At 48.2% G+C, this 19137-nt stretch overlaps 1 protein-coding gene across 4 annotated transcripts in view; it reads left to right on the forward strand.

The window, feature by feature from the left end:
- The window catches only part of TBX1 (T-box transcription factor 1), an 89988-nt gene that overhangs the window by 55512 nt on the left and 15339 nt on the right, over positions 1-19137 (forward strand). For all 4 annotated transcript variants that reach the window (XM_085633393.1, XM_085633394.1, XM_085633395.1 and 1 more), the window contains one exon: positions 18445-18512. In XM_085633393.1, the coding sequence (XP_085489519.1) occupies positions 18445-18512 (68 nt within the window). The remainder of the gene's footprint in view (positions 1-18444; positions 18513-19137) is intronic.

The following is a 19137-nucleotide window of genomic DNA, read 5'->3' on the forward strand; positions in this document are numbered from 1 at the left end:
CTAGTAATATTTTTATGCATTTTCTTGTAGCAGAGTTCTGGTAATACAATTAAAATGTACCCACTAAAAAGGAAACTATATGTTGGTGTTTTTTTTTAATTACCTCTTGTCCATTTATTTTAAAAGGAAAACCTGACCTGGAAACTGTTAAATGTTGAAAGTAAGGGTGTCCAGGGATAATAGATCATTTGAAAATAGCTTTGTGTATTTTGCTGTAACAGTTTTTGGTAATATGATGAAACTGTCAACTGAAAAGAGAAACTACGGTGTAATTCAAGCATTCTTTAGCTGAATGCTTAGGACGACACATGTGGTATGTGAAAACAGATGCGAAAAATATAGCCTCAAAAACATTTCGTGAAGAAATATCTCTCATTCTTAAATTACTCAAACAAGTGAAAATGCCTTAAACCTGCCAGCATTTGACTCTCTATAGATAGGACTGCAGCTAGGAGACCACATTGAGTCAATGGCGGCCCTGTTTGTACAGATGTGAAGTGAATCTGGCTGGATTTACGATTTTAAAACAAGCCGAGAATCTTATATGGATATATTCATGTAAGGTACCGACTTATGGAGTTAATGTTTTCTCCTGAAACCTACCCGTGGGAACAGAATTGACTCTCACACTGTGGTCGGAAAAAGAATTCTATAATGAAAACAAATCTTACATTCTAAAATAAATGACATTGCAAGAAAAAGCAATACACGCCATTTCAGGAGAGTACCACGAACAGTAGATATTTACTTAAAAGCAGCTAATCCCTGTTTAAAAAAAAAACTGCGATGAGCGTCGAGTTAATATCAGATAAAAATGCAAGATTCTGAAATCTTCAATACTGGCAATATTAGCTCGACATTGAAAACAATGACAATTATATCTTGTCTCTATTTTAATCCCTTTTCTCAAATGTTATTTTCCGTCGTGTATAGTGCAGATGGAAGAAAGACGTGTGAGCATCCGCGGCCCCTGGAGGGATTGTGTTGTAAATAACGCGCGCTTTGAAATTCGTTTTATTTATTTAATTGTTTACTTACCTGTAATTATCCATATTCCGGTTTTTAGAACCCCCCACCCTGCCCCTCCCCCGCCCCGCCTTACCGCCCCACGGAAATCCCTCCAGGGGCCGCGGCTGCGTGTGAGCCAACCAACATGTGTGATCCTCTTACACATCTCTGTCACAGCACCAACACGTGTGAGCCTCTTACACATCCCTGTCACAGCACCAACACGTGTGAGCCTCTTACACATCCCTGTCACAGTACCAACACGTGTGAGCCTCTTACACATCTCTGTCACAGCACCAACACGTGTGATCCTCTTACACAACTCTGTCACAGTACCAACACGTGTGAGCCTCTTACACAACTCTGTCACAGCACCAACACGTGTGAGCCTCTTACACAACTCTGTCACAGCACCAACACGTGTGATCCTCTTACACATCTGTCACAGTACCAACACGTGTGATCCTCTTACACAACTCTGTCACAGCACCAACACGTGTGAGCCTCTTACACATCTGTCACAGCACCAACACGTGTGATCCTCTTACACATCTCTGTCACAGCACCATCACGATCCTCTTACACATCTCTGTCACAGCACCAACACGTGTGAGCCTCTTACACAACTCTGTCACAGCACCAACACGTGTGAGCCTCTTACACAACTCTGTCACAGCACCAACACGTGTGAGCCTCTTACACAACTCTGTCACAGCATCAACACATGTGATCCTCTTACACATCTCTGTCACAGCACCAACACGTGTGCTCCTCTCGTGCAACTTTTCAGGTGGCTACAAGGAAAACGCAACGAGAAAGATAACAATGATTTTTTCTACGACCTTTTTAATCCCCCTGTGACGCAGAATGGCGCTGATGATAACGGACGTTCCAATTCACAGGTTTATTATCCGTATAAGACTATAACATAATGGACCTTGTGCTTAACACGTCATAAGCAGTGGCCTACAGCAAGTACATTAACCCACCGAGTTTCCTGGCACGCATATAAAGGTTCTTAAAAAGTTTTATGGGATAAGACCATATAGGTTATTTCATTTTTATATGGGCTAGCGCTCCGAAGTTATAAAATTGCAATCGGCACTTTTTTGGACGTGTTAGCGCCCCGACGTTATAAAACAACAATCGAAGCACACATGGAACCTAAAAAAAATGTATAAAACACGGGAAAGTCATTGGCCCCTCCTGAGTAAAGCTGATGCCGAGTGAACACGCACAGACCGGTGTATCCCCGAGCTCCACCCAGCCAGGCGCTGCGAAGGGAGCTGCAGTGTTTTACCGCTATAATTGCCTGTTTTTCACCGGGTTAGGCGCTGTTTTCACGCGCTGCCTCTTTCAATTGAAAGATATATTGTTTATTCGCTTGGCAGGCTGAATATACTACATGTATTGACGGTGGACGAGATGTGCTCGCGGTTGTTAAAGAAAGCAAAATAAACTCAGAGATTGTGACTGTTTTATAGGGCGCGAGAACAACGATTTACTCTCCACTACGTCAATTGTTCCCTGGAATATTGTGGGGTAGCTTTACAAATCCTGGACCCTGGCGCCACTTTTGCGTCACTTTTCCCATGTTAAAAATGACGCAAAAGTGGCGCACGGGCCTTGTAAATCTGCCCCTGTGTCTTTAGTCGGCCAGAGCTGTGAACCAAAACCTTTTCACACCTTGAAAATGTCCATCGTGTTTCCGTCTCCTTCCGCGTGTATAGCAGGGACGCAGCGCCCTACTTTCTGCCAACTGTGAAGAGGGGGTTCTCCGAGGAGGGGGCGCGGGGAGGGGTTGGGGGCTGGTAAAGCACGAACGTTTTATAAACTCTAAACATTTAATATCAATTTACCGGGATAAACAAAACATTTAAATTATATTAATCTTTGCTCATTTAAAATAGTACGTGATGTACGTGTGTGTATATATATATATATATATATATATATATATATCAAAAATTATATAATACTCATCTACAGTTGCGACAATATTAAATGTTAAACATGTGCATATATACTATTTAATTTAATAATGTGATTATGTAGGACTAGAATTCTTCGTAAGTGTTCTCATTGTCTATAAAACCATTTACACTGTTAGCCCTTTACTTATGCATCTTTTCACCAGCAGCATACATTGTTATTGCAAGTTTTCTTCACCATTTTCACAAGGAAATGAACACATTTTTACATGCAACTTTAATTTATCCGACTTTTTTAAAAAAAAAGCTCTTAAAAGCACGAGTATAATATAAGCTTTATTTTGGAACGAAATATTTTTTGTTTTAAATTCAAATGATCAATTTATACGTTTCACAAAAGGATGGTTTTTATTCTGTAAATAAATGTGCCATTTTTTATTATTTCTCCTATCAGTTTCACTTGAGTCTGATTTTGTTATCCTTTTATTTGGCTTTTTTTTTTAAAGGCGGGAATGGCTGGATGTCTATCCATGTGTAATATCGCAAAACCGAACAGTTTTAGTCGCTTCACCTCCCTTTGTATCTGCTCAGTTCATCTCTCTTCAAGTCTCTCTGCACCCGACCCGTCTCTGTCCACCCTCTCTGCCCGTGTATACGTGTCCCTTTCTGCTTCCATGCATGCTCATAATACCACGTTTTCAAAGACATGTAACGCCACAGTCTTTAACAGACTCCACTTGTCTCCAGAGACTGCACATGTGACTGCATACAGTTTCAGACCCCCCCTTGTCTCCAGAGACTGCACATGTGACTGTATACAGTGTGAGACAAACCCCACTTGTCTGCAGAGACTGCACATGTGACTACGTACAGTCGCAGGCCACACTTGTCTGCAGAGACTGCACATGTGACTGCATACAATCCCAGAACCCGCATGTCTCCAGAGACTGCACATATGACTGCATACAGGCTCAGACCCCCCTTGTCTCCAGAGACTGCACATGTGACTGCACACAGTGTGAGGCAAACCCCACTTGTCTCCAGAGACTGCACAGGTGACTACGTACTTTCTCAGACCCCGCTTCTCTCCAGAGACCACACATGTGACTGTGTACAATCCCAGACCCCATTAATACAAATCCCTTAGCACACACAATTCATAGCATCGCAGTATTCATAGTGTAATTCTTCAATACACAATCTGCACACAAATGATGGTGCGAAGCTTTAGTCTTCAGTTTCTCTCTTGGTCCTTCATTTAATATCCCAAACTGTGATTCAGTCAGAAAGCCAATGTCAAATGCCAACACGTGTTTCGTCGCCTTCATATATTTTACATGCGACTTTTTCAAGGCTGAAATGGCTTCTATCAGTATATATTATCGTGCGGTGTTAATTCCGACCCACACGGTCCTCCGGCGTGGGTAATCTCTCTCTAGAGGAGTTTGCTGTACTGAATATTTCAAACATTCAAGTAGACAACGTGTATGTAATGCGATTATGTGTTGTCCTCCTCACGCCGGTTACCTCAAGTACGAGTCCCAGAACCCACATGTCTCCAGAGACTGCACATGTGACTGCATACAGAGTAAGACAAACCCCACTTGTCTCCAGAGACTGCATATGTGACTGCATACAGTCTCAGATGCCCCTTGTCTCCAGAGACTGCACATATGACTGCATACAGTCTCAGACCCCACTTGTCTGCAGAGACTGCACATGTGACTGCATACAGTCTCAGACCCCTCTTGTCTGCAGAGACCGCACATGTGACTGCATGCAGTCTCAGACCCCACTTGTCTCCAGAGACTGCACATGTGACTGCATCCAGTGTGAGACAAACCCCACTTGTCTCCAGAGACTGCACATGTGACTGCATACAGTCTCAGACGCCCCTTGTCTCCAGAGACTGCACATGTGACTGCATACAGTCTCAGACCCCACTTGTCTACAGAGACTGCACATGTGACTGCATACAGTCGCAGGCCACACTTGTCTCCAGAGACTGCACATGTGACTGCGTACTGTCTCAGACCACACTTGTCTCCAGAGACTGCACACGTGACTGCATACAGTGTGAGACAGACCCCACTTGTCTCCAGAGACTGCACATGTGACTGCATACAGTGTGAGACAGACCCCACTTGTGTCCAGAGACTGCACATGTGACTGCATACAGTCTCAGACCCCATTTGTCTCCAGAGACTGCACATGTGACTGCGTACAGTCTCAGACCCTGTTGTCTCCAGAGACTGCACTTGTGACTGCATGCAGTCTGACCCCCACTTGTCTGCAGCGACTGCACAAGTGACTGAATACAGTCTCAGACCCCGCTGGTCTCCAGAGGCTGCACATGTGACTGCATGCAGTCTCAGACCCCCACTTGTCTGCAGAGACTGCACATGCGACAGCATACAGTCTCAGACCCCACTTGTCTCCAGAAAGTGCACGTGACTGCATACAGTCTCAGACCCCACTTGTCTCCAGAGACTGCACATGTGACTGCATACAGTCTCAGACCCCACTTGTCTCCAGAGACTGCACATGTGAGTGCATTCAGTGTGAGACAGACCCCACTTGTCTCAGACTGCACGTGTGACTGCATAAAGTCTCAGACCCGCTGGTCTCCAGAGACTGCACATGTGACTGGGTACTGTCTCAGACCCCACTTGTCTCCAGAGACCACACATGTGACTGCATACAGTGTGAGACAGACCCCACTTGTTTCCAGTGACTGCACATGTGACTGCATAGAGTCTCAGACCCCACTTGTCTCCAGAGACTGCACACATGACTGCATACAGTCTCAGACCCCCCTTGTCTCCAGAGACTGCACATGTGACTGCATTCAGTGTGAGACAGACCCCACTTGTCTCAGACTGCACGTGTGACTGCATAAAGTCTCAGACCCCACTTGTCTCCAGAGACCACACATGTGACTCCATACGGTGTGAGACAGACCCCACTTGTTTCCAGGGACTGCACATGTGGCTGCATACAGTCTCAGACCCCCACTTGTCTGCAGAGACTGCACAAGTGACTGCATAAGACTCAGATCCCACTTGTCTCCATAGACTGGACACATGACTGCATACAGTCTCAGACCCCTCTTGTCTCCAGAGACTGCACATGTGACTGCATACAGTGGGAGACAGACCCCACTTGTCTCCAGAGACTGTACATGTGGCTGCGTACAGTCTCAGACCCCACTGTCTCAGACCCCACTTGTCTCCAGAGACTGCACATGTGATTGAGGACAGTCTCAGACCCCCACTTGTCTCCAGAGAATGCACATGTGACTGCGTACAGCCTCAGACCTCACTGTCTCAGACTCCACTTGTCTCCAGAGACTGTACATGTGACTGCATACAGTCTGAGGCACCGCTTCTCTCCAGAGACTGCACATGTGACTGCGCACAGTCTCAGACCCCACTTGTCTCCAGAGACCACACATGTGAATGCATACAGTGTGAGACAGACCCCACTTGTTTCCAGTGACTGCACATGTGACTGCATAGAGTCTCAGACCCCACTTGTCTCCAGAGACTGCACACATGACTGCATACAGTCTCAGACCCCCCTTGTCTCCAGAGACTGCACATGTGACTGCATTCAGTGTGAGACAGACCCCACTTGTCTCAGACTGCACGTGTGACTGCATAAAGTCTCAAACCCCACTTGTCTCCAGAGACCACACATGTGACTCCATACGGTGTGAGACAGACCCCACTTGTTTCCAGGGACTGCACATGTGGCTGCATACAGTCTCAGACCCCACTTGTCTCCAGAGACTGCACATGTGACTGCATACAGTCTCAGACCCCACTTGTCTCCAGAGACTGCACATGTGAGTGCATTCAGTGTGAGACAGACCCCACTTGTCTCAGACTGCACGTGTGACTGCATAAAGTCTCAGACCCGCTGGTCTCCAGAGACTGCACATGTGACTGTGTACTGTCTCAGACCCCACTTGTCTCCAGAGACCACACATGTGACTGCATACAGTGTGAGACAGACCCCACTTGTTTCCAGTGACTGCACATGTGACTGCATAGAGTCTCAGACCCCACTTGTCTCCAGAGACTGCACACATGACTGCATACAGTCTCAGACCCCCCTTGTCTCCAGAGACTGCACATGTGACTGCATTCAGTGTGAGACAGACCCCACTTGTCTCAGACTGCACGTGTGACTGCATAAAGTCTCAGACCCCACTTGTCTCTAGAGACCACACATGTGACTCCATACGGTGTGAGACAGACCCCACTTGTTTCCAGGGACTGCACATGTGGCTGCATACAGTCTCAGACCCCCACTTGTCTGCAGAGACTGCACAAGTGACTGCATAAGACTCAGATCCCACTTGTCTCCATAGACTGGACACATGACTGCATACAGTCTCAGACCCCTCTTGTCTCCAGAGACTGCACATGTGACTGCATACAGTGGGAGACAGACCCCACTTGTCTCCAGAGACTGTACATGTGGCTGCGTACAGTCTCAGACCCCACTGTCTCAGACCCCACTTGTCTCCAGAGACTGCACATGTGATTGAGGACAGTCTCAGACCCCCACTTGTCTCCAGAGAATGCACATGTGACTGCGTACAGCCTCAGACCTCACTGTCTCAGACTCCACTTGTCTCCAGAGACTGTACATGTGACTGCATACAGTCTGAGGCACCGCTTCTCTCCAGAGACTGCACATGTGACTGCGCACAGTCTCGGACCCCACTTGTCTCCAGAGACCGCACAAGTGACTACATACAGTGTGAGACAGACCCCACTTGTTTCCAGGGACTGCACATGTGACTGCATACAGTCTCAGACCCCACTTGTCTCCAGAGACTGCACACATGACTGCACACAGTGTCAGACCCCCCCTTGTCTCCAGAGACCGCACATGTGACTGCATGCAGTCTCAGACCCAGCTTGTCTGCACAGACTGCACATGTGACAGCATACATTGTGAGACAGATCCCACTTGTGTCCAGAGACCGCACATGTGACAGCATACTGTCTCTGACCCCACTTGTCTCCAGAGACGGCACATGTGACTGCATTCAGTGTGAGACAGACCCCACTTGTCTCAGACTGCACGTGTGACTGCATAAAGTCTCAGACCCGGCCTGTCTCCAGAGACTGCACATGTTACTGCGTAGTGTCTCAGACCTCACTTGTCTCCAGAGAATGAACGTGACTGCGTACTGTCTCAGACCCCACTTGTCTGCAGAGACCGCACATGTGACTGCATACAGTCTCAGACCCCACTTGTCACCACAGTCTGCACATGTGACTGCATACAGTGTGAGGCAGACCCCACTTGTCTCCAGAGTCTGCACATGTGACTGCATACAGTGTGAGGCAGACCCCACTTGACTTCAGAGACTACACATGTGACTGCATACAGTGTGAGACAGACCCCACTTGTCTCCAGAGAATGCACATGTGACTGCATACAGTGTGAGACAGACCCCACTTGTCTCCAAAGACTGCACATGTGACTGCATACAGTGTGTGACAGACCCCACATGTCTCCAGAGACTGCACATGTGACTGCGTACAGTCTCAGACCCCACTGTCTCAGACCCCACTTGTCTCCGGAGACTGCACATGTGATTGCGTACAGTCTCAGACCCCCACTTGTCTCCAGAGAATGCACATGTGATTGCATACAGTCTCAGACCCCACTTGTCTCCAGAGAATGCACATGTGACTGCGTACAGTCTCAGACCCCACTGTCTCAGACCCCACTTGTCTCCAGAGATTGCACATGTGACTGCATACAGTCTGAGGCCCCGCTTCTCTCCAGAGACTGCACACGTGACTGCATACAGTCTCAGACCCCACTTGTCTCCAGAGACCGCACAAGTAACTGCATACAGTGTGAGACAGACCCCACTTGTTTCCAGGGACTGCACATGTGACGGCATACAGTCTCAGATCCCACCTGTCTCCAGAGACTGCACACGTGACTGCATACAGTGTCAGACCCCCCTTGTCTCCAGAGACCGCATATGTGACTGCATGCATTCTCAGACCCCGCTTGTCTGCACAGACTGCACATGTGACTGCATATAGTGTGAGACAGACCCCACTTGTCTCAGACTGCACGTGTGACTATATAAAGTCTCAGACCCCGCTTGTCTCCAGGGACTGCACATGTGACTGCGTACTGTCTCAGACCCCCACTTGTCTGCAGAGACTGCACATGTGACTGCGTACAGTGTGGGTCAGACCCCCACTTGTCCCCAGAGACTGCAGATGTGACTGCATACAGACTCAGACCCTACTTGTCTCCAGAGACTGCACACGTAAATGCATACAGTCTCAGATCCCACTTGTCTCCAGACACTGCACATGTGACTGCATACAGTGTGAGACAGATCCCACTTGTCTCAGATTGCACGTGTGACTATATAAAGTCTCAGACCCCGCTTGTCTCCAGGGACTGCACATGTGACTGCGTACTGTCTCAGACCCCACTTGTCTCCAGAGAATGCACATGTGACTGTATACAGTCTCAGACCCCACTGTCTCAGACCCCACTTGTCTCCAGAGACTGCACATGTGATTGAGGACAGTCTCAGACCCCCACTTGTCTCCAGAGAATGCACATGTGACTGCGTACAGCCTCACACCCCACTTGTCTCAGACTGCACGTGTGACTGCATAAAGTCTCAGACCCCACTTGTCTCCAGAGACCACACATGTGACTCCATACGGTGTGAGACAGACCCCACTTGTTTCCAGGGACTGCACATGTGGCTGCATACAGTCTCAGACCCCCACTTGTCTGCAGAGACTGCACAAGTGACTGCATAAGACTCAGATCCCACTTGTCTCCATAGACTGGACACATGACTGCATACAGTCTCAGACCCCTCTTGTCTCCAGAGACTGCACATGTGACTGCATACATTGGGAGACAGACCCCACTTGTCTCCAGAGACTGTACATGTGGCTGCGTACAGTCTCAGACCCCACTGTCTCAGACCCCACTTGTCTCCAGAGACTGCACATGTGATTGAGGACAGTCTCAGACCCCCACTTGTCTCCAGAGAATGCACATGTGACTGCGTACAGCCTCAAACCTCACTGTCTCAGACTCCACTTGCCTCCAGAGACTGTACATGTGACTGCATACAGTCTGAGGCACCGCTTCTCTCCAGAGACTGCACATGTGACTGCGCACAGTCTCGGACCCCACTTGTCTCCAGAGACCGCACAAGTGACTGCATACAGTGTGAGACAGACCCCACTTGTTTCCAGGGACTGCACATGTGGCTGCATACAGTCTCAGACCCCACTTGTCTCCAGAGACTGCACACATGACTGCACACAGTGTCAGACCCCCCCTTGTCTCCAGAGACCGCACATGTGACTGCATGCAGTCTCAGACCCAGCTTGTCTGCACAGACTGCACATGTGACTGCATACATTGTGAGACAGATCCCACTTGTGTCCAGAGACCGCACATGTGACAGCATACTGTCTCTGACCCCACTTGTCTCCAGAGACTGCACATGTGACTGCATTCAGTGTGAGACAGACCCCACTTGTCTCAGACTGCACGTGTGACTGCATAAAGTCTCAGACCCGGCCTGTCTCCAGAGACTGCACATGTTACTGCGTAGTGTCTCAGACCTCACTTGTCTCCAGAGAATGAACCTGACTGCGTACTGTCTCAGACCCCACTTGTCTGCAGAGACCGCACATGTGACTGCATACAGTCTCAGACCCCACTTGTCACCAGAGTCTGCACATGTGACTGCATACAGTGTGAGGCAGACCCCACTTGTCTCCAGAGTCTGCACATGTGACTGCATACAGTGTGAGGCAGACCCCACATGACTTCAGAGACTACACATGTGACTGCATACAGTGTGAGACAGACCCCACTTGTCTCCAGAGACTGCACATGTGACTGCATACAGTGTGAGACAGACCCCACTTGTCTCCAAAGACTGCACATGTGACTGCGTACAGTCTCAGACCCCACTGTCTCAGACCCCACTTGTCTCCGGAGACTGCACATGTGATTGCATACAGTCTCAGACCCCACTTGTCTCCAGAGAATGCACATGTGACTGCGTACAGTCTCAGACCCCACTGTCTCAGACCCCACTTGTCTCCAGAGACTGCACACGTGACTGCATACAGTCTCAGACCCCACTTGTCTCCAGAGACCGCACAAGTAACTGCATACAGTGAGACAGACCCCACTTGTTTCCAGGGACTGCACATGTGACGGCATACAGTCTCAGACCCCACCTGTCTCCAGAGACTGCACACGTGACTGCATACAGTGTCAGACCCCCCTTGTCTCCAGAGACCGCATATGTGACTGCATGCAGTCTCAGACCCCGCTTGTCTGCACAGACTGCACATGTGACTGCATACAGTGTGAGACAGACCCCACTTGTCTCAGACTGCACGTGTGACTATATAAAGTGTCAGACCCCGCTTGTCTCCAGGGACTGCACATGTGACTGCGTACAGTGTGGGTCAGACCCCCACTTGTCCCCAGAGACTGCAGATGTGACTGCATACAGTCTCAGACCCTACTTGTCTCCAGAGACTGCACACGTAAATGCATACAGTCTCAGATCCCACTTGTCTCCAGACACTGCACATGTGACTGCATACAGTGTGAGACAGACCCTGCTTCTCTCCAGAGAGTGCACCTGTGACTGCGTACACTCTCTGACCCCCACTTTTTTGTAGACTGCACATGTGACTGCGCAGAGTCTGAGACAGACCCCCCACATGTCTACAGAGACTGCACATGTGACTGCCTACACTCTCAGACCCCCACATGTCTACAGAGACTGCACATGTGACTGCGTACAGTCTGAGACAGGCCCCCCCACATGTCTACAGACTGCACATGGGACTGCATACAGACTCAGACCCCCACTTGACTGCAGAGACCACACATGTGACTGCATACAGTCTCAGACCCCACTTGTCTCCAGAGACAGCACATGTGACTGCATACAGTCTCAGACCCCGCTTGTCTCCAGAGAATGCACATGTGACTGCATACTATCTCAAACCCAACTTGTCTCCAGAGACTGCACACGTGACTGCACACAGTGTCAGATCCCCCTTGTCTCCAGAGACTGCTGGTATGACTGCATACCGTCTCAGAGCCCCCACTTTTCTGCAGCGACTGCACATGTGATTGCGTACAGTCTCAGACCCCCCACTTGTCTGCAGAGACTGCACGTGTGACTGCACACAGTCTGAGACCCCACTTGTCTCCAGAGACTCCACATGTATTTCTTGAGTCGGCGCCTTGGCCACTGCAGGGCCAGGCCCTGAAGGCCTCCCCGTGCTCAGTTCCGCCTCCTGATGCTATGGGGGTTCACCCTCACCCAGGGCTTTAAGTGGGATGTAAAAACTAGGGGGTCTCTCAAAGGGGCGTGGCCAACACAATTAAGGGCGTGGCTTAAAACAAGTAAGCTAAAAATCTGTGCTTAGCGTAGTGTGCCGCTCTACTTGTATTCTGCTGTTTCTGTCTTTGCATCCAGATATATGATACAACAAGTAGCATCATACCTGCAGCAAGTCAGGACTATTGGCTTTGTCAATGGTTATTAGTTGCATAAGATAAATAAGCAGCTACTACGACTTGTATATAATATGCAAAAAGCTTCGACTTAAAGCCCTGGTGACACCACAACAATGTTGCTGCTCCTGAGTTTCAAAAAGAGAAGGGAAATCCAGAGAGAAAATAACACCCTCTAAAAGATTTCCCTTCCCTTACAACTCACCTGGCATGACGTCATTCCGTAACTTCTCCACTAGTAAGAAGTGATCAGTGTGAGCAGCGCACATCGACGAGCCTGCTGTCACTGCAGTCCGGGAAAAAACGGACCGTCTGTGCGAGGGCACAAAACAGAGCCCGATAGAGACCCGTCTCGAGGACCCCTTTAAAAAACTGCTGGTGTGCAGCACCGGTGAGTACCGGCCCACTTAAAGCCCTTACCAGGCTTACCCCCACATGGAAAGGGTGCAGCCTGCTCGTGACCGGGCTCAGGGCCCGAAGTGACAGCTCCGTGTGCTCTAATCAGCCTCCCTCTTCTCTGGGGGTTTGGGGAGCCCCCACCCGCCTTCACAGACTGCACATTTAAGAAGGTGCAGTCTGTACATGGCAGACCTAGGACCCGAAGTGAGGCCCGCCTGAGCTCACATCAGCCCCCAGCTGTGGCGGTATGAAGGGGTGACCCCCACCCACATGCCTGCAGAGTGTGCACGTGTACACCCCTGGGGGTGCAGCCTGCAGATGGCAGGACTCAGGACCAGAAGAGACCGCCCCCCATGCTCGCATCAGCCTGACCCTGGAATAAGGGGGTCTCCCGCTCATCTGCTAAAGCCATTGCCCCATCCTGCGAGAACCTGATATGTGAGCGGGAGGAGGGGCCCCTGGGCCCTGCCATGGGGATGCCTGCTGGGGCCCACGCTCATGGAAAGCTTCCCTTAGAACGGGCGGGGGGCTCCGCCTATGTACACCAGAGGCAGCCCCAGCCTGGAAGCCACAGCCCCCCTCCGAGACACGTCAATCACGCTCTGTTTGGACAAATCTCAAATCTGCATCTCTGCTTCTCTGAAATGACCACCCGGAAGCAGCTTGGAAACCCGCTCGCGCTGTATTACCGGCGTCCTGGGAGAGGCTGGGCCTGCAATGACGAGTTTACATATTCTAGCACTGCGGGTTTGGCGCCAGCGCCGCCTTTATTACTGATGTCAATGCAGGGAATGATGGCGTATTGTTCCTATTTTAGAGAGAGGCTGTTTTTCATCCATTCATCTATCTATCTATCCATCCACCCAGCCAGACAGCCACCCACCATCCTTGTATATTTGTGTGTCCAAAGGTATTTCTTTCAGCGCTTGTACACTGGACACACAAATAACATATTACAACTTTGCAGAATGTTAGTATTGCGACGAGTAACACCAAGTAAGGGCTTTGTACATGTGGTCGCTGTCTTTTCACGCTCTGTGCCTGAAATGCGTTTTCCCTCACAAGGAAGGAGACCGGGAAGAGTAAGGAACTATTATTATACTTTCTTGGGATATCAAAAACAAGCATTGGCAAAGCCAATGGCTCTCGGCTATAAGACCTATTGGCTGTACTAATACTTTTTAGCCATGCAGTGCAGCATCGTGGCTCCTGTGCAGCATGTCTTAAAAAAAACATGATGACCTATCCATCACGTCATTTTGTAGGTTGCTCGCTTGTGTTCAACACGCATGCGCACACTTACAAAAAGACACTTCTTTAAGATAAAAAAGTACTGTGAAAATGCTTTTAGAAATAAATTAAGAATGGATGAGCGGGTTGGGGAGGCAGGGGAAGAAGCAAAAAGAGTGAGAGAACCTGAGTAAAACAGAGTGACGTGGAGCATGGGGGAAGGGCAGCGTCAGACAGGCTAGAGAGAGGGACACGAGTAGGGTAGGAGACAGAAACACATGGGTAGATAGAGCGAGGGGGGGGGGGGGAGAAAAAGCTCTCAAAATCATACAATATATTCCTCATTTCATTTTTTACTCAAAAACAAAATACATTTTCCATTCAATACAACATTTTTTTTCACTGCGTACTTTCTATTACAATTTCATAAGTATGCTAACCAGTTGTGCTTTAACGTTGTGTGTATTCTAATGTCCTTATTTTCACAGATCCCCTGAAGAAGGGATCTTGTATCCCGAAATGCATTGGGACAGACAAGGACATTTACGTCATACATCTTGTTTACTTTCTGAGTTTACGTACAATGTTTTGTACACAGTTTTCACAACTGTTTAGCATCCTTATGAAATTGTAATAGAAAGTATGCAGTGAAAAAAATGTTGTATTGAATGGAAAATTAATTTTGTTTTTGAGTACAAAAATGAAATGAGGAATATATTGTATGATTTTGCGAGAATGAATTGAGCAAACTGAGTTTTGCATCTTGCAGTGCGGGCAGGGGCAAGTGACGAGTCGCACTTGCTTTACCTTATTCTAAATAGAAATACACACACACATCTCTTAAAAATGTTACATTTCTGGAATGAAATGGTGTGAAAAAGTCATGTGTGTATGCCAGGTCAGTGAAAGTAAATGTGGCTCATAAACCCAAGTAATTTGGTACAAGTGAGTTAATATGCTATTTAGTGCTATTGTTGAGTGTGGGGAGGGATAAGTGCAGAGTGTAATATGCTATGAATATTAGTACAGCTGAGTGTGGGGAGGGGCCTTCACTCACTGGAGGCAAAATCTCGAGTGGGTCAAGATGCCACCTCCCTGCCTCAGCAATGGTAATACACTGCATATTACATATGTAGTCTATGCCATGCTGTTTTTCATGTATAGTAGTTCTACACAAAGGATGCTGCTGAGGAAGGGTGACCGCCTGCCCCCCTGAGAAAGGCATCCCAGGCTGCTGAGGGAGGGAGGGCGGTCGCCTACCCCCTGAGAAGGACACCATGCTGCAGAGGGAGGCTTCCCCCCTGAGAAGGGCATCTCAGGTTTCTGAGGGAGGCCGCTTACCCCCTGAGAAAGGCATCTCGGCTGCTGATGGCCCCCGCCTGCCCCCTGAGAAGGGCATCCGAGTCTGCTGAGGGCGCCCACCTGCCCCCTGAGAAGGGCATCCGTGGCTGCTGAGGGCGCCCACCTGCCCCTGAGACGAAAGGGCGGCCCCCTGCCCCTCTGAGAAGCGCAGCCCAGGCTGCCTGCCCCCCTGACAGCAGCCACCTTGCCTGTCCCAGCCCTCGCGGGCCGCTGTTGATGCCCCGGGACAGCTGCTCGCTCCTTCCTTCCTCGCTGCTTTCTGTCAGTCTGACCTCCAAGCCTGCAAGTGTCACTGCGGGGGCTAGTGGGGGGCTTACAGTTTGTTTTTCGACCCATTACGCAAAGCCCAGTGGCACGCTCTGTCCACGTCTGTTCTTGCGCACTCTGGGCTTTAGCACAGGTATGATGTATCCTGAGCCTGTCGCCCCCCGTGACCCCCCCGCATCGCCCAGAGTGCGCCCCCCGCCCCGCAGGCCTGCCTGCTCCCCCCGAGCGGTGTTGGGTGGCACTGAGCCCTGCCCTTCAGCCCGTGCAGAAACAAACCACATGTTCTCTCCGCCCGGCACATTCTTCCCTAAGTCCGCTTTCAAACAGACGGACCCATAAAAATATCATCTATTCCCATATTATTGTTCGCGATTTGTGCCGGTTTGGGGGAGAGGGGCGAGGGATTCTTGCAAACAGGACAAAGTATGGTGAACACCCAAGAGGGGGATTAAGTAACACAACGAATGTGGACTTTTTAGCTAAATTAAGATATTTTGGGAAGGGGGGTTAAATAAAGGAAAAATGCGCCAACATGTTGGGTACGAAACGAGAAAGGCTGCCACCCTAAAAGTGAAGCGGTCCTATCCACGCTCGTTGATATTTTCATGTATTGCCACAGAAACACCAAGCTGCCCCACCTCTTGGCCGCGTCTGGGTTTTATCATTTAATGCCATGTTGTCTCTTCCTCTGTTTCCGTGTATTTATTTTAACCGCGTGCGATTTCTTACCTTCAGACGAGCCTTTAGAATAAAAGTCGCGCGTCTTTTACTCGAACACTTTTAACACATCCCATTGCATTCTCGAGAGACAGAAACCATTGGAGGAGGTGAGTCACCCCTCCCCCACCTCAACATGTACTTCTGTGCATTCAAGGAAGGTTGATACATGGTAGGAAAACTCGAGGTCTTGCTATCCAGAGAACACTTTACTGCCAATTAAAGAAAATGCAACAGCAGCAAACGCCCCAACGAGGTTGATTAGTACATTATTACCTTCTTAGAGTTTGCAGCTATTTTGTTTAAACAATCTTTATCAAAATAAATTAATAAATATTCACAGTCACAGTAAAAGTGACAGAATGAAACATTTTCAAAATCCTATTAGGCACACAGCTTTCAAGACCTCGCACCCATTGACAGATTGGCCGATGGGTGGATGGATGGATGGATGGATATATTTAACAGCATTTTTCCAATAACATTTTCATTTTTAAGGCTTCAGTGGCAGCCCTACAAATATAAAATATATTGCAAATATGCATGTACAAACTATGGCTTCCATGCAATTAGAACTTTGTAGGTTAACATGTCTCTTTGCTTACAACTGTTCTTAAAAAACTTCCTAATGCTTGTAAAACAACACAAATTGCCTGTGACTGAAAGAAAAGACAGATTAAATGTGCATAATAACAGTTTAATTTGTGCCGGAGCTTTCCGGTGCTGAGCACCGGCACTTAATTGGTTTCCGGTGCTAGGCATCGGCACCTAATTGTCAACACTACACTTAGGGCAGTCTGCCACAAGGTGGCGCTGCTCATGTAATTTAGAGAGTAGCAGTATTATAGCTGTTTAGTGGAACAATATACATAAAAAAATTACTAATACCTGCTTTCCCAGGCATTCCTGTAGCTTTGGGGACCTGGAATAATCTTTACTGTCGCATTTACATACAAGAGAGCAGGTTAGTAGTTGTTTTGGCAGCGATGACGGGCGATGGGTGGTGCAAGCTGCAGTGGCCTCCTGGTCAGAGCCCTGGCACTTAATATTTTACAAATTAAGCACTGGTTGGCAAACTTGCATGAGGTGTTAGGTTTGCTAGGAGCAGGCTTGCATCTGTGCGCTCAGATGTTTGTTTCCATATGTGTAACAACCCCACACTGCCTGTTCTTTCAAAGAACACATTTATAGCAACACTCTCTCCACCTATCCTCAGAAATATTTAATTATATGTAAAGCTCCCTGTTTTCCATTTTTACGGATTTTTACAGATAAATACAGACAGAAACCCATTTATTTTCCTGTCTGTATAGATTTTTTAATGTGGATGAAAACGGAAATTGGGTTGTTTTTTGAGTGATTCTAAATGCTGCCAGTCAGAGCTGCCACGCGTATAGCTGTGCGGATCGACAGGCCAGGGTGTTAAAACAAGAAAGGAATTTTAGTAAAGTCGCTTAAAGAGCAGTAGATATGCACAAGGCTGATACTGACATCCATATGTTTTCATATAAGTGCATTCATTTATCGTCTCTGGGTTTTCATTTAATTGAAATCTCTCAGGCATTTAAGCATGAGTGAACATTTATTGGTTAAATACATGTGGAAATATGCTAGTTTCAGCTACATTTTTTCACAACCCCACCCCCCCAAAAAATGGATAAATACAGATAAAAATAGCAAAAAATAAATATGGATAAATAGAAAGGGAAAAGTCAAAAAAATAAATACCATAAAACCAGGAGCCCTAATTATATGTTCAAGAAAGAGCACAGAGAGAACTGTGAAGCTTTGTACCATGAATAAGTAACACCAGCTTTTCACAGCGCTTAGAAATGGCTTAAGTGCATGATGACTCGAGGCGCTATAGAAAAACATGGTATCCATTATTATTAGTGAAGCCGACGCTGTTTATGGACACAAGGCGGGTGATAGTGACGCTGATGCGCCTCTCTTTCAGATAACGCAGTTAAAAATCGCCAGCAACCCTTTCGCGAAAGGATTCCGAGACTGCGACCCCGAGGACTGGTGAGTTTTGGTTCATATCTGAATTTTTGGTGTTTGCTGTTGAATGAATATGGCAGGAATTCATGCAAATATGAACAGCAGACACATGCACATTATCAGACCATACACTACGGGGCCGATAGCGATGCAAGTCGGAAGGCTCTGCAGTGTCAGGCGGAAGAGATTCCGCCCGACATCGTAATCAGCCCCTATATGTCCCACACGCAGCCTGCCCATCACCAGACTGCAGACAAAACATTAAAAGGAGGGAAAACAGAATGCAAATACTCTCTGATTGTGCTCTCACAATTTGAAGACCCTCTCTGTCGACATTAGATCATCACCGACTCTCCTACAGTTAAAAACACATCTGAAGACACGCCCCTTCAAGCAGCCCTGTCCCTGGCCCCACAGCCTACCTTTCACTGCCCCCCAGTCATTGCATCTTGCCAGGGGCTATGCCCCCTGGTCAGTGGTCCACGCTCTAACAATACCAACATAACCGTAAATGCAATACGTTTTTTGTTGAAGGTGCACCACATTCATTAACAAACTCTGAAAAGCAGCAATGCAAGGGTTAACCCCTACTTGAGTTGCAAGTCACGAGACCCTGAGAGACGCATCCTTGGCAAGCCTGAGTCCACAC

Source organism: Triturus cristatus, chromosome 11, assembly GCF_964204655.1.
Source record: "Triturus cristatus chromosome 11, aTriCri1.1, whole genome shotgun sequence".
NCBI classification, from domain to species: domain Eukaryota; kingdom Metazoa; phylum Chordata; class Amphibia; order Caudata; family Salamandridae; genus Triturus; species Triturus cristatus.